Source organism: Pithys albifrons, chromosome 3, assembly GCF_047495875.1.
Source record: "Pithys albifrons albifrons isolate INPA30051 chromosome 3, PitAlb_v1, whole genome shotgun sequence".
Classification (NCBI taxonomy): Eukaryota; Metazoa; Chordata; class Aves; order Passeriformes; family Thamnophilidae; genus Pithys; species Pithys albifrons.
In genome coordinates this window covers 4,233,441-4,252,166 of record NC_092460.1, presented here as the reverse complement: position 1 = coordinate 4,252,166, position 18,726 = coordinate 4,233,441, and the positions used below count along the sequence as shown (strand labels likewise).

At 42.3% G+C, this 18,726-nt stretch overlaps 1 protein-coding gene across 5 annotated transcripts in view; it reads right to left on the bottom strand.

Moving 5' to 3' along the window:
* SHQ1 (SHQ1, H/ACA ribonucleoprotein assembly factor) overlaps positions 1-18,726 on the bottom strand; it is a 50,131-nt gene that overhangs the window by 13,635 nt on the left and 17,770 nt on the right. For 3 of the 5 annotated variants that reach the window (XM_071550226.1, XM_071550224.1, XM_071550225.1), the window contains 2 exons: positions 17,879-18,002; positions 7,932-8,052 (listed from right to left, as the gene is read on the bottom strand). In XM_071550226.1, coding sequence (XP_071406327.1) covers positions 7,932-8,052; positions 17,879-18,002 — 245 coding nt within the window. Of the gene's footprint in view, positions 1-7,931; positions 8,053-16,507; positions 17,791-17,878; positions 18,003-18,726 lie in introns of those variants that run through there. The other 2 variants (XM_071550227.1, XM_071550228.1) reach the window with 2 other exon arrangements.

Sequence of the window (18,726 nt, the reverse complement as noted above, 5' to 3'; positions counted from 1 at the left end):
CCCAACTACAATCTGCCATCTTTTATTGAATGTCATTTTATACTTGATTGTATTAAAATGCAGGTTGTTCAAATAAGCCCTTAAGGCCAGTCTGGGGCAGCCTGAGCAATTCATTTTCTACCTTGAAATAAATATCATTTAATGCCACAAAAAATGTATCTGAAAAGACATACACTGTATTTTCTAACAGATTTTTAAATATGCCTAAAATAAACCTCAAACAGACCACCTGAAGTAGCCACTCCCATTATTGTAGAAGCTTGAAGAGCAGCTGGGACATCTCAAAGTTAATTCACCACTAAAGCCACCAAGGAAGTGAATGAGAAGCAAACCTGGTGCAGCACAATTATTACTCCAAGCAGCCAGCAAACGTGCTGCCTGCTGAACTGGCTGCCAGCAGTGGTAGTGCCAGCTTGTAAAACCTGCTAAGAAGGAATTACAATAATTGGGGATTGTAGTCATGAGCTACAATAATTGGGGATTGTAGTCATGAGCCACTGCTGCAAGTCATCACAGGACAGGAAGGGTGCAGCCCATGGAAGCTGATGAACCCCAGCTCCTCACTTGAGCATCAAGAGGTGTATCACAAGCAGCACCATTTTTGGCTTTATCCTTGCACCTGTATGGCTCTTATTAAGCCAAACAGCAAAGGGAAGAACAGCTTCCAAATTAAAAATCTCCCAAATCCACCATGGTCTTTTGTTTTTCATGGTGGGGGCAGAAAATTAAGTGATTTCAGTGTATCCACAGTATCATTAAAGAGCTGTAGTGAAAAATATAATTCTCTAACCACAAACCAGATTAAAATAAGGGATTGTGTGATAGGGCTGTTACACACTCTGACAAGTAACACAACTGGCTACATCAGAGCACAGGCTAAAAGCACATGCTAATGGCAGAGCTGCTTTCAAAGCAGCACCATGAAAGCAATTTGGCTTTTCTCTGCACCACCTACTTCAGAAACTGGAGTTTTTATCAAACTTGAAATTACTGCAGTCTTCACTAAACTAAGGTTGACATGGGCAGCAATGAAGGTAAAGTCAAAGCAAAACTCCAGGCAGAGCAGAAACAGTTGACCATGGAAGTGCAATGCACATAGAACACAATACTGTGAGGTGCATTTTTCCTCAGGTCTCCACTGTATGAAATGCTTTAAATGTGCTGTACAAATCAGATTAATCCCACAGAGCCAAGAGGCAGGATTTCCATGCAGAATATATTACTGCTTATGCCTTTGTTCTTTTCAATCACGGCTGCTGAATCCACAAGGTTAACAGCTGAAAATTAGCATATTCCTCTAACATTGGAGAATGCTTTAAAGCACTGATTCATTTTTATTATGTGTTAACACATTCCCTCTTCCCCCCATCACAAATCACAAATTTAATAAACTAACATTAGTAGTGCACCATTTGAAAACCTTTTAGGATAGTTTTGTTACTGAATCCTCCTGTCTGAACTATTTTCACAGCAGAGGTGCAGAGTTTACAGGAGTTACTCTGTTAACCTCTCATGGAGCAGGACAGTTCTGAGTTCCCTTCCAGGGAACATGAAAATGCCCCAAAGAGGGAACAGGACTGCATGAACATGAGGAAGAAATCCTTCCCTGGGAGGGTGGGCAGGCCCTGGCACAGGTGCCCAGAGAAGCTGTGGCTGCCCCATCCCTGTGTCCAAGGCCAGGTTGGACAGGGCTTGGAGCAACCTGGGATAGTGGGAGATGTCCCTGCCCATGGCAGGAGGTGGGACTGGATGAGCTCTAATGTCCCTTTAAACCCAAACCATTCTATGGTTCTGTGAATATCAACCCCACAATCAGCAAAAAAGAAAAAACAAAAGTCTTTTAAAAGCCTGGGTTTTGTCTTTTCAAGTATTTTGAGCTTTACAAAACCCTCAACCACCAAAGAAAACAAAAATGTCAAGAAGAAACAGCTGCAAAAATGGCACAATGAAAACAGTTTCTACATACTTTCGAGGCATTTTTCAAAGTTTTCCAGATCTTAGCAAATAATAACCGGATCAAGTTTCCTGAGTTTCCAGATAGATGATCCATTTCGCAAATTATTTTAACATACCATTGGAATGCATGTTAAAGTTGTATTTAAATTCACCCAAAGACCATAAGATTTGGTTACAGAAGCTTAAAGATGTTACATATTCCAAAATATTTTCCCAACTGTAGCAAAAGCCTGAAGTAATTCTTTCAGGAAGGCTCCAACACATGCCCTGCTCTCAAATGGTTTCTGCCCCACAAGGAAGCACAGCACAGGATATGGTGAGCCCATGTGTGCAACAGGAGACAAGGAACACAAATAAGATACTCCACAGAGCAGAGAACTCAATGCAAATTAATACCAGACCTGTAAAGCCCTGAAAACACTTGTATGGACTGAAGAGGGGCTTTTGAAGATTCAGTGTGGTACAGTCTGTTTCATGGACATCAGAGCCGTCAAACTACGAGCACTCCTCTGATTATCAGAAGTATCCTTTAAAAATGTTACCAGGCTGTCTTATACATTCAAACCTGGTCTTCATTTGCAAATATAAAGAGATGGTAACTTGTAACATACATTTTTATCAAACTTTAACCAGTGCAAAGGACTGACTGCAGTGCCACAGGTTGAGTTCCTTGCTTCCTTTTGTGCATTTTATGATCTGATGTGACACAGGCAGTAAAAAAACCTAAATCTCAGAACTCATTCTTTTCCTAAAAGATTTGGGCTCCTTAATGCATTTGCAACATCAGGCCTTAACATTTCAGGGCAACACTACCCTGTATTGATGAAAGAAAAGAAGAGGGGGGCTGAACGATCAGAGTCGATCTCCTCACCCCCATGACATGCTGTGAATGTAATTAATCCTACATTTATTTAGAGAAATTCACATCCTACACATAAAGCAGTAACTCCCTGCTGGCTTCAGACTAGGTAATTATGTTGTAACAAGGACTAGGTTTTGATTATAATGAAGAGATGAAAAGCAAAGCAGGCCTGTGAGGCTGACCTACCTTGCCAGGGTGTGTCTCACCTGCGCATCAGGGAGAAGCAAGAACAGCTCAGGAGTACCTGACTTAGCCTTAATTCAGTTAGTTCCTTTATAATAAAGAGAGCAGCTCCTACAGAGACTGTATAAATCCCACCAGGAATCTTGGTTTTTTTCAAAACTTTAAATCAAAGAATCCATGTTCAAACTGGCATGGTACACCTACAGTCACCAAAATTAGCAACATTACATTTGTCTTAGGTTGAGGAGCACATATTTGTGAAGGATAACAAAGCAAGTTGCAGATACAGTTCCACAGAACACACCAAGGTAATTTAACAGCTCATCTGTCTTAACACACAGATCTCCTTCACTGCACGAGCTGAAGCTACTACCAATACACAATCATTTTGTAATTCTTTTTTTCTAATAGAACATCAATGAAAGGTCAGATGGTAAATAAAAAGTAGAAAAATAGACCTTAATCTCCAGCATGTCTCATACCCACAAAACTTTGAGCAGCAGCAACTGCACAACAGCCAGGCTGGGTTGGGCTCTGAGCAACCTGGTCTAGTGGGAAGTGTCCCTGCCCATTGCAGGGGGTTGGAACAAAAAGAGCTTTTGAAGTCCTTTCCAACCTAAACCATTCTGTGGTTCTGTACTAAGTGTAATACACCCCGGAGAACTGCCAGGATCACCTCCATTTCAGGAAACCAAGAAAATACACATTTACTGACACTCAAATGGTGCATGTTTAAAAGCAAACATGCATATAAATAGTAGGTAAACATATTTTAAATTGACATGGACTCAAGTTTTTCTCTTAAGCAGGGAAGCATAATAGCCTGGACTTGCTGCCTGCTGGACAAGGCTCATGGAAGCTGTTCAGCCTTCCCCCCGTGCCATGGCCAGCAGGAATATGTACAACAGTGGCCAAAACAGTGTGAATAGAGCCTGGCACAAAGGGGAACACAAAACGCTGCAGAAAGACACCAGGCCACATAAAGGAACCTCAGCACAGCAAGAGGCAGTGGGTAAACTATTCTGACTTCTGTAAAGGGCAACTCCTGTGGGGTCACAGACACTGAACTCCTCTCCACAGGGAGAAAAGGCTCTCCTGCAACAAACCCACACTTGGAGTCCCCTGGTCTCAGCAGCCCCTACTGCAGCTATCAAACAACCTTCTCCTCTCCCTCACCTCCTTCTGCTCAAAGAAAGGTGTGCAAGACAAAACCTCAGATTTGTAATACAAATTCAGTTACAGCTTCACCTCAGAGGGCTGCCACATGTACCAGAATGGCTTGTAAAAGCCGGGACCTAAAGAACAAAGGCATGCAAAGCAGACAAATTAAATTTAATTTTATTATGGAAATGAAAGCAATAACAGAAGTGACAGCAGGGTGGATGATAAGCTCACTTAGCAGGGGGATCAAATGAAGTGATGACATGTCATTATGACCTCAGGGGTTAAAGATGCAATTTTCCATCTGGCTGCATCTGGCTTTTCAACAGAAATGTTGACACCACCTGCCGAGATTTACCACAAGCTGCCTCCATAGGTCTTTGTCGAGCCTTTGTTATCCAGGTTAACATTTACTTCTCCCTCTTTTCTGCTGAGTTTTGCTGAGCAACCTGCTCCCTTTCCTCAAAGCCTAATAACAGTTAACAGGATTTACATGCCACTTCATACAATAGTTGAAATTAAGTCACTTCACAAGCAGCTTAAAGAGAAATACTGGAAACCTAGAAAGCAGGTAAAGCCAGGTTTAAAACTGCAAACAGGAAGACAAAATTTTAGCTACACTTGCTAATATCTTGAGTGTCTAAGACATTTGGGAATTTACTTTTCTCTTAGTAACAGGCTCCTGAATAATTTTTTGAAAAAAAAAAAAGGAAAAATCCTTAGAATTAAAGACCTAGTTTGTACTCCCCATACCCAAGTGACTATTAGGCACCTGCATGTGTTTTATTCAGCAGCTTAATCATTTCCAATTCCAGATACACTGTGCTTAAAATAAATCACCTTTTGCCAGCCCAGTGACACATTCACTTATTCATCTGATTTCCTCACAGCCAAACCATGATCTCAAACCAAATCTGTAATCAGGCACTGACACACTGCTGGCTGTAAGGTTTTTGTTTCCACATGGAACATTTAAAAGCCAGTACCCACCAGGGGTGTTCCTCTTCATCTGGAATAGGACTGTGTGCTTACACCCATTACAGTTTTGCCTGTGCCAAACTTTTTCCTGACCCTACATCTCCCAGGCTGTTCTCTGCCAGCACAGGTGAGCTAAAAGGTTTGCTTCCAGCTGTTTTTTAAGGGATCAGATTCCTCATTCAAAAGAACCTACAATCTGTTTTAACTGTTTATAAAAAGAGCTCTCAACCTCCACCAGGACTTGGTTACATATCAGGGACAGAGGGAGAGACAAGGAAAACTCTGCATGGATTTTGAGAGCACCCTCAGTTATGAAAAGACAGGAGGAAATGGAGACAAAGAATGTTAACGAAGCTTGCATGGAGCAAAAAGTAGCTAAGAGACAAAACAGGGGAGTATCCAAACCAAATGGAGATACAAATAACTACACTGAAAGACCAGCACAAAAACCCCTGTGAATACCTTCCCCCCACAGAACTCTCATCACAGAGGCAATTACAGAATCACAGAAAGGGTTTTGGGTTGGAAGGGACCTTTAAAGCTCATCCAGTCTCACCACCTGCCATGGGCAGGGGCACCTTCCAGGCTGCTCCAAGCCCTATCCAACCTGGCCTTGAACACTTCCAGGGATGGGGCAGCCACAGCTGCCCTGGGCATCCTGTGTCAGGGTTTCAGAGGGAATTACCAGAAGGATGCCATGACCTTCTTCCCCTGGAATGGAAGGTGCACCACCAGATGCCTCACCTTGGGGAGCTGGGAACCCCTGTCCTGAGCAGACGAGAGGTCACACCTTCCTCCATCTGTCAAGGTTATTTCTGAATGACAAGTGAACTTTGTTGTTCCCTTCAACATAAAGGAATAAAACAAAGTGTTCCTGTTCGTTTTGCACATGCTGAACTTCAAACACATGCTTCACTGCTAAACTGAACAGGGATGACTTCAGCATATGCTTAAATGCTGTCCTGATTCAGACCTAAAAATAGGAATGGTTTCTGTGGTTCCTCTTTCTCCCGCTCTCCTAATGACAGACAGCTATTGTGCCCTGTCACTCTGACAATAAGAGAGCTTAATTGCCCTCTTTCCAGCAGCTGTCAGTTCTGCTTAACTGGGACATAATGTGAGAGTCTGGGAGGAAACGTGTTAATCTATCAGTCACTTAGAGCTACTGTGCATTTTCCTGGGCTGGATTTAAAGACAACCCTGTTTTTTATGACTGACTTGCCAGACATTATATTCATTGATATGGGCAGCAGTGATATTACTGTCTTATGACTCAATTCTTTGTGAAAGATCCATGAAATAACTTTCTCCTTTATTTATCTCACTTCTTCATCTCCACTTCAACCTGAACGTGAATTTCCCCATACCTGGGTAATGTCCCACACATTCAAGGTGTGGCCAAAAAAGGCCTCTTCAAACATGACAGTGTAAAATGAACTGGCTGCTCCTGGAATTAATCAGGATTAATGAATCAGAATGTTTGGAAACACCTGTAGTTGCTTTGGAGTGTTTTGTGCATTGCTATTTATAGGAACACAGTCAGTGAAAGCACACAGAGTAAGAACCAACATCACCTACAATATAATAAGCAGCTGTGAGCTGAGTGTCTGATTCTCCAAGAAGGTCTGCTAAGGTCACACCTAAACCTACAGCCTGGCTCAATTCTATGTCACATTCCCCTTTCCCATCATAATTATTACCAAACTCCCTCTGTATCTCCCCTTGCTGCTCCTTGTGTCTTGTGCACTATTTTTCTCCCACACTCTCCTGTTAAATTGTGAACTGAAATGCAAAGACAATTTTAACCAGTTTGATTATTTTGCTATATTAACAAATATGACAATGGCACTTTTTGTGTATATACTGGTAATGCTTCAACACATAACTTCTTTTGTGGGCCTTCAGAGAAAGCTGTGAAATCATAAAGAGGGAAGAAAATACAAGAGGTATATGAAAACCAGAATAAATCTGACAAGAACAATATAAAGCTTAGTAAGATTTGAACATGCAAGTTGCTTTAATCATTTAATCCACTTCCCACTGTTTTCCTACCAACACTTTTGGTTTAAGCCACTAAAACACAGTGATACTGTAACCAGTTTGGCTGCAAACTTCCCAAAACTCTGGAAATAAGCCATGTTGACTCCAGTGAAAGAACACAGGTGAAGCAGGGAGGTGCTGAAGTGCAGGGACTCTGTCTGGAAGTGGCAGAGTCGCTGTTTCCTCTCAAGTGAAGTGGAAGCCAAAGCACATCGCCAGGGACAGGGAGCTGGCAAACAGGGGCTGGAGCACGCAGTGATTTGTGACAATTACTCTGCTGTTAATGATCAATTGGTACAACTGCTACAGCCCATAAATCAATGTTTGATACAGATGTCAATGGTTTGCATGTGCTGCCAATTGCGTGCTGAAGTAGAAGTTATTTGTAACCTTTATCCTAAAGTTATATAAGTGCTATATAAGCATTTTTCTTCCTGAGACAGACTGCAATAGAATGAAAATTCCTCAGAAGCTGTTTTTTCCCCACACAAAATCCTATTAATATATTAATGAAAACTCATGTTTTTATTTAAAATGCAATTCCTTTCTCCAGTGATGTCACTATATTAAAAAAAATGCACTTAATATCTTTACTCCTGTATTAAGAACAGCTGGACAGACACAATTACTAAGGGAAATGACTGATCATATTTCAATACATAGGAGACAATTTCTTTTTATTTTGCTGATACTTTTTCATAGATGAAATATGCTAAAACATTTCCCACATCAATACTAGATAAGAACTTACTTGATTTTTTGAATCCAGATGCAATAGTCTGTAATGAAGAGATCATTAAGGATGTAGGCAGGGTCACTCTCCAGGAAAATCTTGTGAATGTCCAGCAGACACTTCAAAACTGCAGCTTTTCCTGGAAATAGATTATTTTTATGGATCACTAGAAATCTTAATAGATCATCTTTATCATCTTACCTGTGAGGCTTTAATAACCAAAGTACCTACAGCCATCTTGGAACTTTGATTTGAATCACAGGCTTGGAACAGCAGGAATGGAACTGCATCCTTAAGTATCCACATCTCTCTGGATGTGGAGCCTCTGAATACAGTGGGAATCTCTGCAAGACTAAAGCCTCAAGGCACAGTCATGCGTGTAATTCCCTGCAGCTGAAGGAGCCCCTTCCCCCTGCCTTTCCACTGCTCCAAACTGTGCTGTCCCAAGCATTGTAACAGGCAGAGAGTGCACTGGATGTCAAAAAAAAGTAAACTGAAAAGTAACCCATAAGCAAAGCAACAGAAGTTCTGCCCCATCATTTCTCTAAGGGAAAACAATTTCCCTCTGTGCCTACAGAGATGGCTGTGCTGTGAGACAGCAAGGCTGGGACACAGAGCAGGGTCGGGCACATGGACTGTGCAAGGCTGCAATGATGCCACTGCAGAACAGCTGAGCAGGGCCTGAAACTAAGGAGAACTATTCCTACCTCTGGCCAGTTACTGAATAATTGGGCAAAATGAAAGGCAAACTCCCTTCAGGCTCCAGAAGGGTCCATGTGACAGGCAGTCAATAAATGCAGTAAAAGATTAAAAACATGTTTTCTCATTCCACAACCAGAAAACTTTCTGTTGTCATTTTGAAAGGATGTTGTAGCCAGGTGGGGATGGGTCTCTTCTCTCAGGCAACTAGCAGTAGGAAAAGAGGGCAGGGGCTTAAGCTCTGCCAGGGGAGGTTTAGGTTGGGTATCAGGAAGAAATTCTTTCCAGAGAGAGTGGTCAGGCACTGGAATGGGCTGCCCAGAGAGGGGGTGGATTCTCTGACCCTGGAGGTTTTTAAAGTGAGATTGGATGTGGCACTGAATGCCATGATCTGGTAATCAAAGTGGGGTTGGTTCAAGGGTTAGATTTGATGATCTCAGAGATCTCTTCCAATCCAACTGATTCTATGATTTCTCCTTCATATGCAACCATCCAATTAGCTGCAATCTCCCCTCTTCATTTTCCCATTACAGATGCTAAAGGGTTAAGTGCTGAAACACTTTAAAAAATTATTTTCACTGTTTAATGGAGGGAAAAAAATCCTCATATTCAAATGAAAACAGCCACTGCTGCAAATGCAATCTAATAACCCTCTCCCAAGAGGCTGGCTCCTCCTAGGCTGTGAAACCTGAACAGGGATGAAATTACATTTTACAGCTTTAGAAGAGGAAGGGGAAAAAAAAAGAAAAAAGATCAGAACTCCCCCTGCTGTTCAAGCACAAAATTTGTTTGTTTGTAAGTAATTCCACGCTGAAAAAACAGAGCCAGAGAAGGACAGTTAAAGGATGAGGAAGGTGGCAATAAGGAAAAAGAAAAAGGGGAGTAATAAGCCATGGTAAAGAACTGAAAAACAGTGGTTTGGGAAACCTACTGAAGAAGTCAGGAAGGAAAACAAAATCCCAAATTTAACTGACAACTTTTAGACATCAATGCCTGTCAAGCCAAGGTTGTCAAACTTCTCTATTTTGACTAAGAAAGAAGTGTGCTCTTTTTAAAAGAAATGATATGTGGAATTAAAATTTTGGTAATTTTTTTGGGTTCCAGCTGTCAAGCTGTCAGCCCAAAGCACTTACAGCATCTACTCCTGCTACTCATCTGCCAAGTGACAATGTACATCACTGAATATCACACTAATTCTCAATTAAAAACTCTTTCTTCATAAATTAGAAGTTTTGGATTATAGTAGCTTAATGGGTCTCTAATTAGAGAGGCTGTAAATCCTGCCAGACACGGAGTAGGGAATCCTGAGTCAGGCAAATATGGAGCACACCAAACCACCAAACATCTGCTTTTGGAATATGAGTCCATGTGATTTAGCACAGTTTTTGCAAATCTTCTGTGTAAAGTCACAGCTCTGCATTACACTGATCAATAAATACACTGCTTTTTGTGTGCAGATACCATTTTCTGATTATTGAAAAAAGCCCCCTAGCTTTAAAAGTACAAATAAATTATTCCAATGTCTTTAATAGAAAATCAAGGCAACTGTCTGCAGATCAGTGGATTCTTCAGGAGTTCCTTGCTAGGACAGCAGCTACACAACAGCCTGCAACTTGCATCCTACATGTTCAGAAATCCAGTCCTCTTTTCACAGCATATTTTAAAAAAAGGATATAATTTGACCCCAGCTCTGTATGTGTCATTTGATATAACAATCTACGGATTCGACACCACATGAAATTCTACCACCTTCCATACTGTGTATTTGGAAGCAAAGGAAATTTAAAGTCACATATTTCTATTTTACATTATTTTTCACGACAATTTCTGTATGTTTTTCCACATTTTCAAGGAAGACCATTCAGATAAGATAAACTGAACTTTACTGTTTCATTAAAAAAGAGAGAACAACAGCATTTTTAAGCACAAGAAAAGATTTCTTACAGACTTTTGAATTGAAACCCAGTTAGGCAACAGTACTACCTGCTTTTAATGGGTAATTGTAGAATTGTAACTATCTTAGTGTTTGATTCTGCATGAAAAGAAGCAAAGGATATTTTACACTGCAAGAAGGAGCCCAAATGAGTTTTTATTACTAGCTCAGAGATGATCACTTCAAAATCACTGAATCACAGGCTGGAAGGGAGCACAGGGGGTCCCCTGGTCCCTGCCAGAGCAGGGTCATGGATGTGCCACTGCATTTCATTTCCTTCTTTAGTCCTACCCAAACAGCAGATAAATACAGTCAATAATGACACTGAATTTTTAATGGTTTTGCTGAAGTATTTCAAGTACTATAGATCATTACAACAGCATATGAAAAATATCTGCTGAGGACCTCAACATTAATCAGCTTAATGCATTTGTCTTACAATTAAGACTTTGGCATAAAGTCTTAATTCAAAATAAAGTGTTTCAACCACACGCAAGGAACCTTAATAGCTTAAAAATGCAACAACCAGGAGCTTGAAAGGGATCTACCAACACAGGACTAGTATTTTTAAAGTCAAGTAACACAACTTGAGGCAGTGCCATCAGAACTCTTTAGTATTTTAAAATACATTAGTTTACTGTGATTATCATTAGTGAAACATTGCATTATACTATGCCCCAGCTTCTGTTAACAGCATCCTGAAAGAAATCTCAAGTCGAGGTCAGTTTAAACCAATTCTTCCTTTAAGTTGAACACCAGTCCTTGAATCCACATGAAAAACAAGTTGTGCTACTATTTAATGGAATTTATTATGTTACTGACAGCCATTGTTACCTGTGTCCAGCACACCTACATAACACAGTGCCAAATTGGTGAGGCATCATTTCCAAAGAAGGTAACAGAGCATTTAATGTTATCCACACTTAGTCTGCCTGCCAGGGTACAGTTTGCTAAGTATGTTGGAAAGACAGAACTTCCCCAAAGGAATGACTCAAATACCACTGAAGGCTTAAGAGGGAAATATTTTGACTGAACAAATGTGCCTTGGTGTCAGAGGAGACCTAGTGGATCAAATGGCAAAAGTATTACAAGCAATGGGTGGATGAAGATGCAGAAGTCCAAGAACCGGGAAAACCCCAAAAGAAGCTCGATAAGGACAACGGGGGCTTTAGGAGTTACTTGGACATTTCCCCAGTTTAATTGTTACATATCCTAAGATGGCTACCCTTGTCTTTTTTCCCTTAGTCATCCCTGTCCAGGTTTCTCCTTCCCACAGACCCTCAGGGCATTTTCCCACCAACCCTCTCCTGATTGGTCCCCAGTTGGTGCAGTGCACCACTTCCCTTATATGGTTATGTTCTCCTATTGGTTCTCCCCTCGTTCCTCCCCTTAATTTGCATGTCCACCAATGAAATGCATTGCTCCTCCCTGTCTCCTCCCCTTACTCCACCCATGTTCTGGAAAGTCCCATGCTACCCCATATAAGTCCGGGCACCCCAATAAACTTCTCTTCTCTTCGTGGACTCTCAACTCATGTGGACCTCTTCCTTCAGGGAATCGTCGCCGGGTTGGGAGCGGGAGGAGCCATCCCTGAGCTTCCAAGGAGCTGGTCCCTCGAGAGCACATGCTGTTGCTCTTCGAGCCCTTCTCCTGGGAGCGCCACCCATTCACCGTATCGGTGCCAATCAATCATTCACCGATAATTGGCGCCCAATGTGCATGGTGACATTCTCCACGCCGCAGAGTGGTTACAGCCGTAGGGCAGGTGAAACCCTTGGCCATCGGTGGACCCCGGAGACAGCGCCTGGACGGAGCACCTCGGCATTTCCTCAGCTCTGCTGATCATCCCCCGTTGTTTCGACGCGGGACCGAAGGACCGTTCCTCAGCCTGCCCAGGAGGTAGGTAGCTCCCCGGGAAGTTCCTCTCCCCACTACACATTTCTCATTTATTCAAAATGGGTGGGATTCTCTCTAAGAGAGAAAAAACCAATTACCGCCACTTGAAGTCCCTAATAACCAAAGCCAATCGTGAGGTGGACAAAGCAGCTATAAAATCCCTAACAAAATGTATGTCCAAAGAAGGCTATTCCCTGCCTCGCAACCTCACCATTGATCAATGGGACTCTCTCAGACGTAAATTATGGGCAGCGGCAAATAAAAAAGATCAAAACGCCACACGTGCCTTAGTGGCTTGGACCCTAATCTAGTCCATCCTAGAAGCAGACCAGGGATTGGGGATCCAGGGGGCCCCAGGAACAGCTACATCAGGGAGTTGCGGTTAAAGCACGTGAATGGCGTCGGGACACCAGAATCCCCCCTCCACCACGACCGTTCCCTCGAACTTTGGGGCCATCACGAACACAGTGACCATCACCATGCCTGCTTCCCCGACTGCATGTATTACACGACCACAAAATGGCGCCCGGGGCCATAGGGAGGAGGTGCCTAGTGCTTACCCCTCTCTGGTGACGTCAGGAGGGGAAGGGCCATCTCCCTTCATGGGCGGTCCCTATGACCCTCCACATCTAGATCTGCCCTCTTACATCATGGGCAGCTTAGGCCCCTCCCATCTTCCGGCCCAAAATGGCGGCGCCCTGGGAGTAGGCCCAAGCCATGGGCCTACCAGACTATCATCCACCAACCCATTCAGTCCCTCTCCCACAGTGCCATCCACCAGTCCATTCAGCCCAACTTTCATGGCGGCGCCCAACACAACAGATCTCTCAGTCGCTTGCCGTCAGCCGGCTCATTTATCCCAAATGGAGCGAGCGGCATTACAGGCCAAAGATCTCACTAAATATGGCCTCTTGTCAGCATATGCAAGGAGAGTTACTGGCGCACTTTTACGAGCATTCACCTTTACACCAAATGACTTGAAAGACCCAGCAAGGACATTATTGAACAATATGAAGATCACGATGTTTTTAGACACTTGGTCCCAAATTACAATGAGAAATAATCTTGGTTTCCGTATGGCTTAAAATAATAAGCAGCTAGTGAAAGATGTGGCTAAAGAACTCACCCAAGCACTAGCAGTGTCTCTCCAGCCTAGCCAGGCGAAATGTTTCAGCTGTGGAGAACTTGGACACTTTAAAATCAACTGTCCTAAAGAGCCAGTGACTGAAACCCCAGTACCCCCTGATATTTGTCCTAAATGTAAAAAGGGATAGCAAGATGGCTCCACCCATGGACCGGGAGCACCCGGATTAAGCTATCATACAAAGAGGGACGGTAATCTTGCTGCTCCTCTCGATGGTCACTGCGCCCCCGCCCAGGTTCCCTGCTTTGCCGTTCACTTTGGTCCTCTCCTGCAGGAATTGTTCGAGGTTGGCGGCGTCCATGATGCCGTCCTCGGCAGGGTGTGTGCAGTCCGGTGTGAACTTTAGCACCTACTTCTTTTTCTTGCCACCTTTCGCCACGGGCTTCTTCTGCGCGGGCGCCATGTTGGCTCCGCGCGGGCCTGAATCCTGTTCGAAACGCACAAGTCTTCTGTTGAGAATTTTGTTTTGTATATGTTCATATTGTAACTGTTTTTTAATTATGTTTTGCAGATCTCTGAACAATGTATAATCATTTGCATGGGCCAGAAATGGGTGTACCAAGAATGCATTTAGGTCTGTGAGTGTCACTGCTTGAATGTGGTGGCCACCAGTGTGAATGAGATAGTTAGTGTGAAGTATAAATGTATCCCTGCACTTATTCTACTTTAAGATTACACTGTACAACCGCATTGAACGCTACCTCACGTTATGCTGCTATATATTTCTCATCCCTGTGTGAATGTTACGGTTTTCCTAGAGGCGCTCTCTGATGGCCACATGCATTTCACTGCACTTTACCCATCTAAATTCAATTAATAATTCTACATTTCCTTTATTATCAACACTTCTTGAACATAATTTACTTTTGCCTAAATTAAGTATTTATATCTCATTTTAATTGTGCTACAAACTGCTTTCTTCTCCACTAATTATAGAGAGAATAAACGGTAACTTCGTAAGAGGTAGAATACTCTAGGACATCGTCTTTAAGCTACGTTTGCAAAGAACGCTAAAAGGAAATGGTAAATTATGCCGGTGCTCTTTGGCATTAATTGGGCGGAACGCTTTTCCGCTATAAGTGGTGTTTTGGTGGTCGTGGTGAAGTGGTAAAATGGTGTCAGTCTTACACCACAGGAAACACTTATTCACGGTAAGCCTTAGCAAGGAAGGGAAAGAAGGAATTCCCTTTTATTCTAATTTCTCTTTTAGTTGACTATATTTTATGATGTTCTCCACTAAGTTACAACCAATAATTGGAAAGAACATTTACTTTACATGCATTTGACTTCTTTTTATTGATAGCCTTGGGTTGGAGTAAAGATTTAACAAAATAAAGTGTTAGCAAGTCAGAAGACAGTCTGTGAAAAGGTAGAAGAAAGTTTGTGTAAGGTAAGATAAGGATGGCCAGTACAAGTTGGAGAGAGGAGCAGAAGAAAGAATCTGAGAAGTCAAAAGAGAAAGAAAAAGAAGGGATACAGGTTTGATGAAAATGTTAATGCTAAGAAGTGTTAAAATGTTGTGAAAAGAAGAACATATCTGAAAAGTGACAGCTATCATTCAAGTTTCATTTACATGTATGGCCTTTTATCGGTACCTGCAGTGTTTCTTTACATATCGTTAATTTTTTTAATGTATAAGTTAATACCTCATGTAAGTTTATTTTAAACTTATTACTTTTTCATGTCTACCATGAAGTTTAAACCCAGTTTCTGCCCCAGTTTATTCCAGTTAAAGACGTTGCTTAAAAGTTACTGTATTACAAGTGATGGGTGGATGAAGGTGCAGAAGTCCAAGAACCGGGAAAACCCCAAAAGAAACTCGATAAGGACAACGGGGGCTTTAGGAGTTACTTGGACATTTCCCCAGTTTAATTGTTATATATCCTAAGATGGCTACCCTTGTCTTTTTTCCCTTAGTCATCCCTGTCCAGGTTTCTCCTTCCCACAGACCCTCAGGGCATTTTCCCGCCACCCCTCTCCTGATTGGTCCCCAGTTGGTGCAGTGCACCACTTCCCTTATATGGTTATGTTCTCCTATTGGTTCTCCCCTCGTTCCTCCCCTTACTCCACCCATGTTCTGGAAAGTCCCATGCTACCCTATATAAGTCCGGGCACCCCAATAAACTTCTCTTCTCTTTGTGGACTCTCGACTCGTGTGGACCTCTTCCTTCGGGGAATCGTCGCCGGGTTGGGAGCCATCCCTGAGCTTCCAAGGAGCTGGTCCCTCGAGAGCACATGCTATTGCTCTTCGAGCCCTTCTCCTGGGAGCGCCACCCATTCACCGTATCGGTGCCAATCAATCATTCACCGATACCTTGGCAGTACAAGCCTTACCTACAAACCATTTTTAATTAAGAATACTTTCACACACTCTTCCCCCACCCTGCTGACTACACACAGGTAATCCATCCATTTGGAATCTTTCCAGCTCTTTAAAAAAAAAATCAGCATTCTTCACATTCCACACACATCATAACAGTAAATACTAATTTGATACACAAACCCCAGAACTTTCAGAAGTTCACATTAGTCACCATTACTTTCATCACACCATTGCCCCTCCCAATGGACTCATGTCTTCATGAAATACAATCACAGAATGATTTGGGGTGGAAAGGACTTTAAATAAATCTCATCTCATTCCACCCCCTGCCATGGGCAGGGACACCTCCCACCAGCCCAGGTTGCTCCAAGCCCTGTCCAACATGGCCTTGGACACTCCCAGGGCTGGGGCAGCCACAGCTTCTCTGGGCACCTGTGTCAGGGCCTGCCCACCCTCCCAGGGAAGGATTTCTTCCCAATATCCCATCTAACCCCACCCTCCTTCAGCTTAAGGCCATTCTCCCTTGTCCCAGATGTCACGAAGTCCCAGCCAGCCACTGTCATTGTCCCCTTTACCCACTGGAAGGTCCTCTAAAGTCTCCCTGGAGCCTCTTCTCTTCCAGGCTGAACAACCCCAGCTCTTCTCAGGCTTTCCTCACCTCCCTTACCAAACTACTGAAAACATTCTGTTGGATCACTGAATCTTCACTGCAATACCCTTTTCCATCATGACATTAAAAGAAAAGCAAATATCTTACCTCTTATGTACTATCCTCCTCAGAAAAGAAACAATCCACAAGGCTGACAGCACTGTTATCACTGCAGTTCTGTTATCAGAATTTTATTTTTTCACACTTATGAACAGCAACATAAACCAATGGAGATAAGTGAAGAGGGACAGCATCTATCTTCCCCTTAAAATTTCACTACCCAACTGCTATAACATAAATGGTATGTTGAATCATCAATAGTTTTTGGCAGCAGTAGAGATGAATATTGCCATTTGTGTAGGTTTTAATCCTGCAATTGAAAATAAACCACTGAAGTGCTGCTTCTCAGTGATGCTTCTGTCCAAAAGATAAATCTAAACCTAATTTTTTTTAAAGTAGTAACTCATGATAAATAGGAAAGTTGCAAGTAACTTTAACAACCTAAGACATAAACATGGTTGTGCACAACTGCAAAACTGGAGCTGGAATAGCCAGTTCTGAAGATTTGTACTGTCCTCTTTGTGTCCCTCAGTCTCTCTGGGACATTTGGTGTCCTGTGTCACAGAATCACAGACTATTCTGAATTGGAAGGGACCCACAAGGATCAACAAGTCCAACTCTTCAGTCAATGGCCCCCATAGGGGATTGAACCCATGACCTTGGCATTGTTACAACCAAGTTTTAACCAACTGAGCTGATCTCAGGGTAACCGAGACAGTCAAGCTGTCTGGATAAACAGGGTATGTATAAAAAGAATGTCACTGCTGAAAGAATAATTTGCAGTCGGTGAGATGGCAACTCCACACCTCAATGTGAAACAAACAAAAAAACTACAAACATGTAGTGTACAGCCAGTTTTTTGTTCTTCAGGGTCATCTCAACCATTTTGCCTTAATCCTACACAGAACTTGTGACTCCCACTAAGTGTTACAAAGTGCCTCTTTTCCTCAAGTGTGTGACTCTGACCAGCAATACAGACCTGCCCACACCATGAGCAGGTTGGGAATCAGGGGGCTGAATGGCAAGCACTGCTGGCATCACCTGATGCCTAATCAATGAGGCTCTTTCAGAGGCTCTTCCCTGGCAAAGGCACTAAATTTGTTCTCTCCATAGCCCCATTTTCACAAAACCAGGACATGTCCAGAAGTGTTGATATTTCAGGTTTGGGTGAAACTGCAAAAGGATTCAAACTTATTAAAAGAAATCAGACATACAAACAATGTGGCTCTCCAGGCATCACTTGCACCCCTAAAACACTCACCCAATTGCAGTATCATGACTGTGTCACTGAGGGCACGTGTCACCAACCCAAAATGTCTGTACAGGGGGTAGCACAGCACTCTTCTTCCAAAAGATACCAGGACATCAGGGATGCAAGTGAAGCTCTGTGTGTATCAGTGAAAAATCTGAATTAGTCTTTGTGCTTGCTCTCCTTTAAGGAAAAAAGTCATAGCAGAATAGGAAAAAAAAGGCACATTTTTACATGTTATGCCTCTAAAATCTGTATTTGAATAGATATGGAAATCAACATGTTAAATAGAAACAAGACACTGCACATTTAGTTTGCATGGCAAGATAATGTTAGTCCTGTACATTTTAGTGGTTTTGGATTAAAAAAAGAATGTAGAAAACATCAGAATCAAACATCTAACTCAAGACTTTGCCATCCTTTAGATTAAAGCAATAAATTACATCTGTCCCACATTATTACATACATTAAGGAGAAGCTATAAAAAGCCTTTTAAAAATAAAGAAAGATTAAATCCACATGATATTAACCAAATACATGTGTACATATAAGATCTTTAAAAATGATACATGACTCTGCCTTCCATGAAAATTACAGATATTCAAGACAGGGATAAATATACCTGTGTGGGGAGAGCAGTTCACTGTCCTGCTTTGTGAGTGAGGAAGACCTTTGGTTTACTCAGGCCAGAGGTATTAAGGAGTTGTTAAAGACTTTCTTAAGATAATAAATTCCTTTCCAGCTTTCACTTTTCAAGACAAAATACTCCATTTACAAACTCAAATAAAAACACCTATTTCATCCTGACCTCTCAATTTACTGAAATTAATAAAAACACTTTGCTGACAGCCAGCACTTCT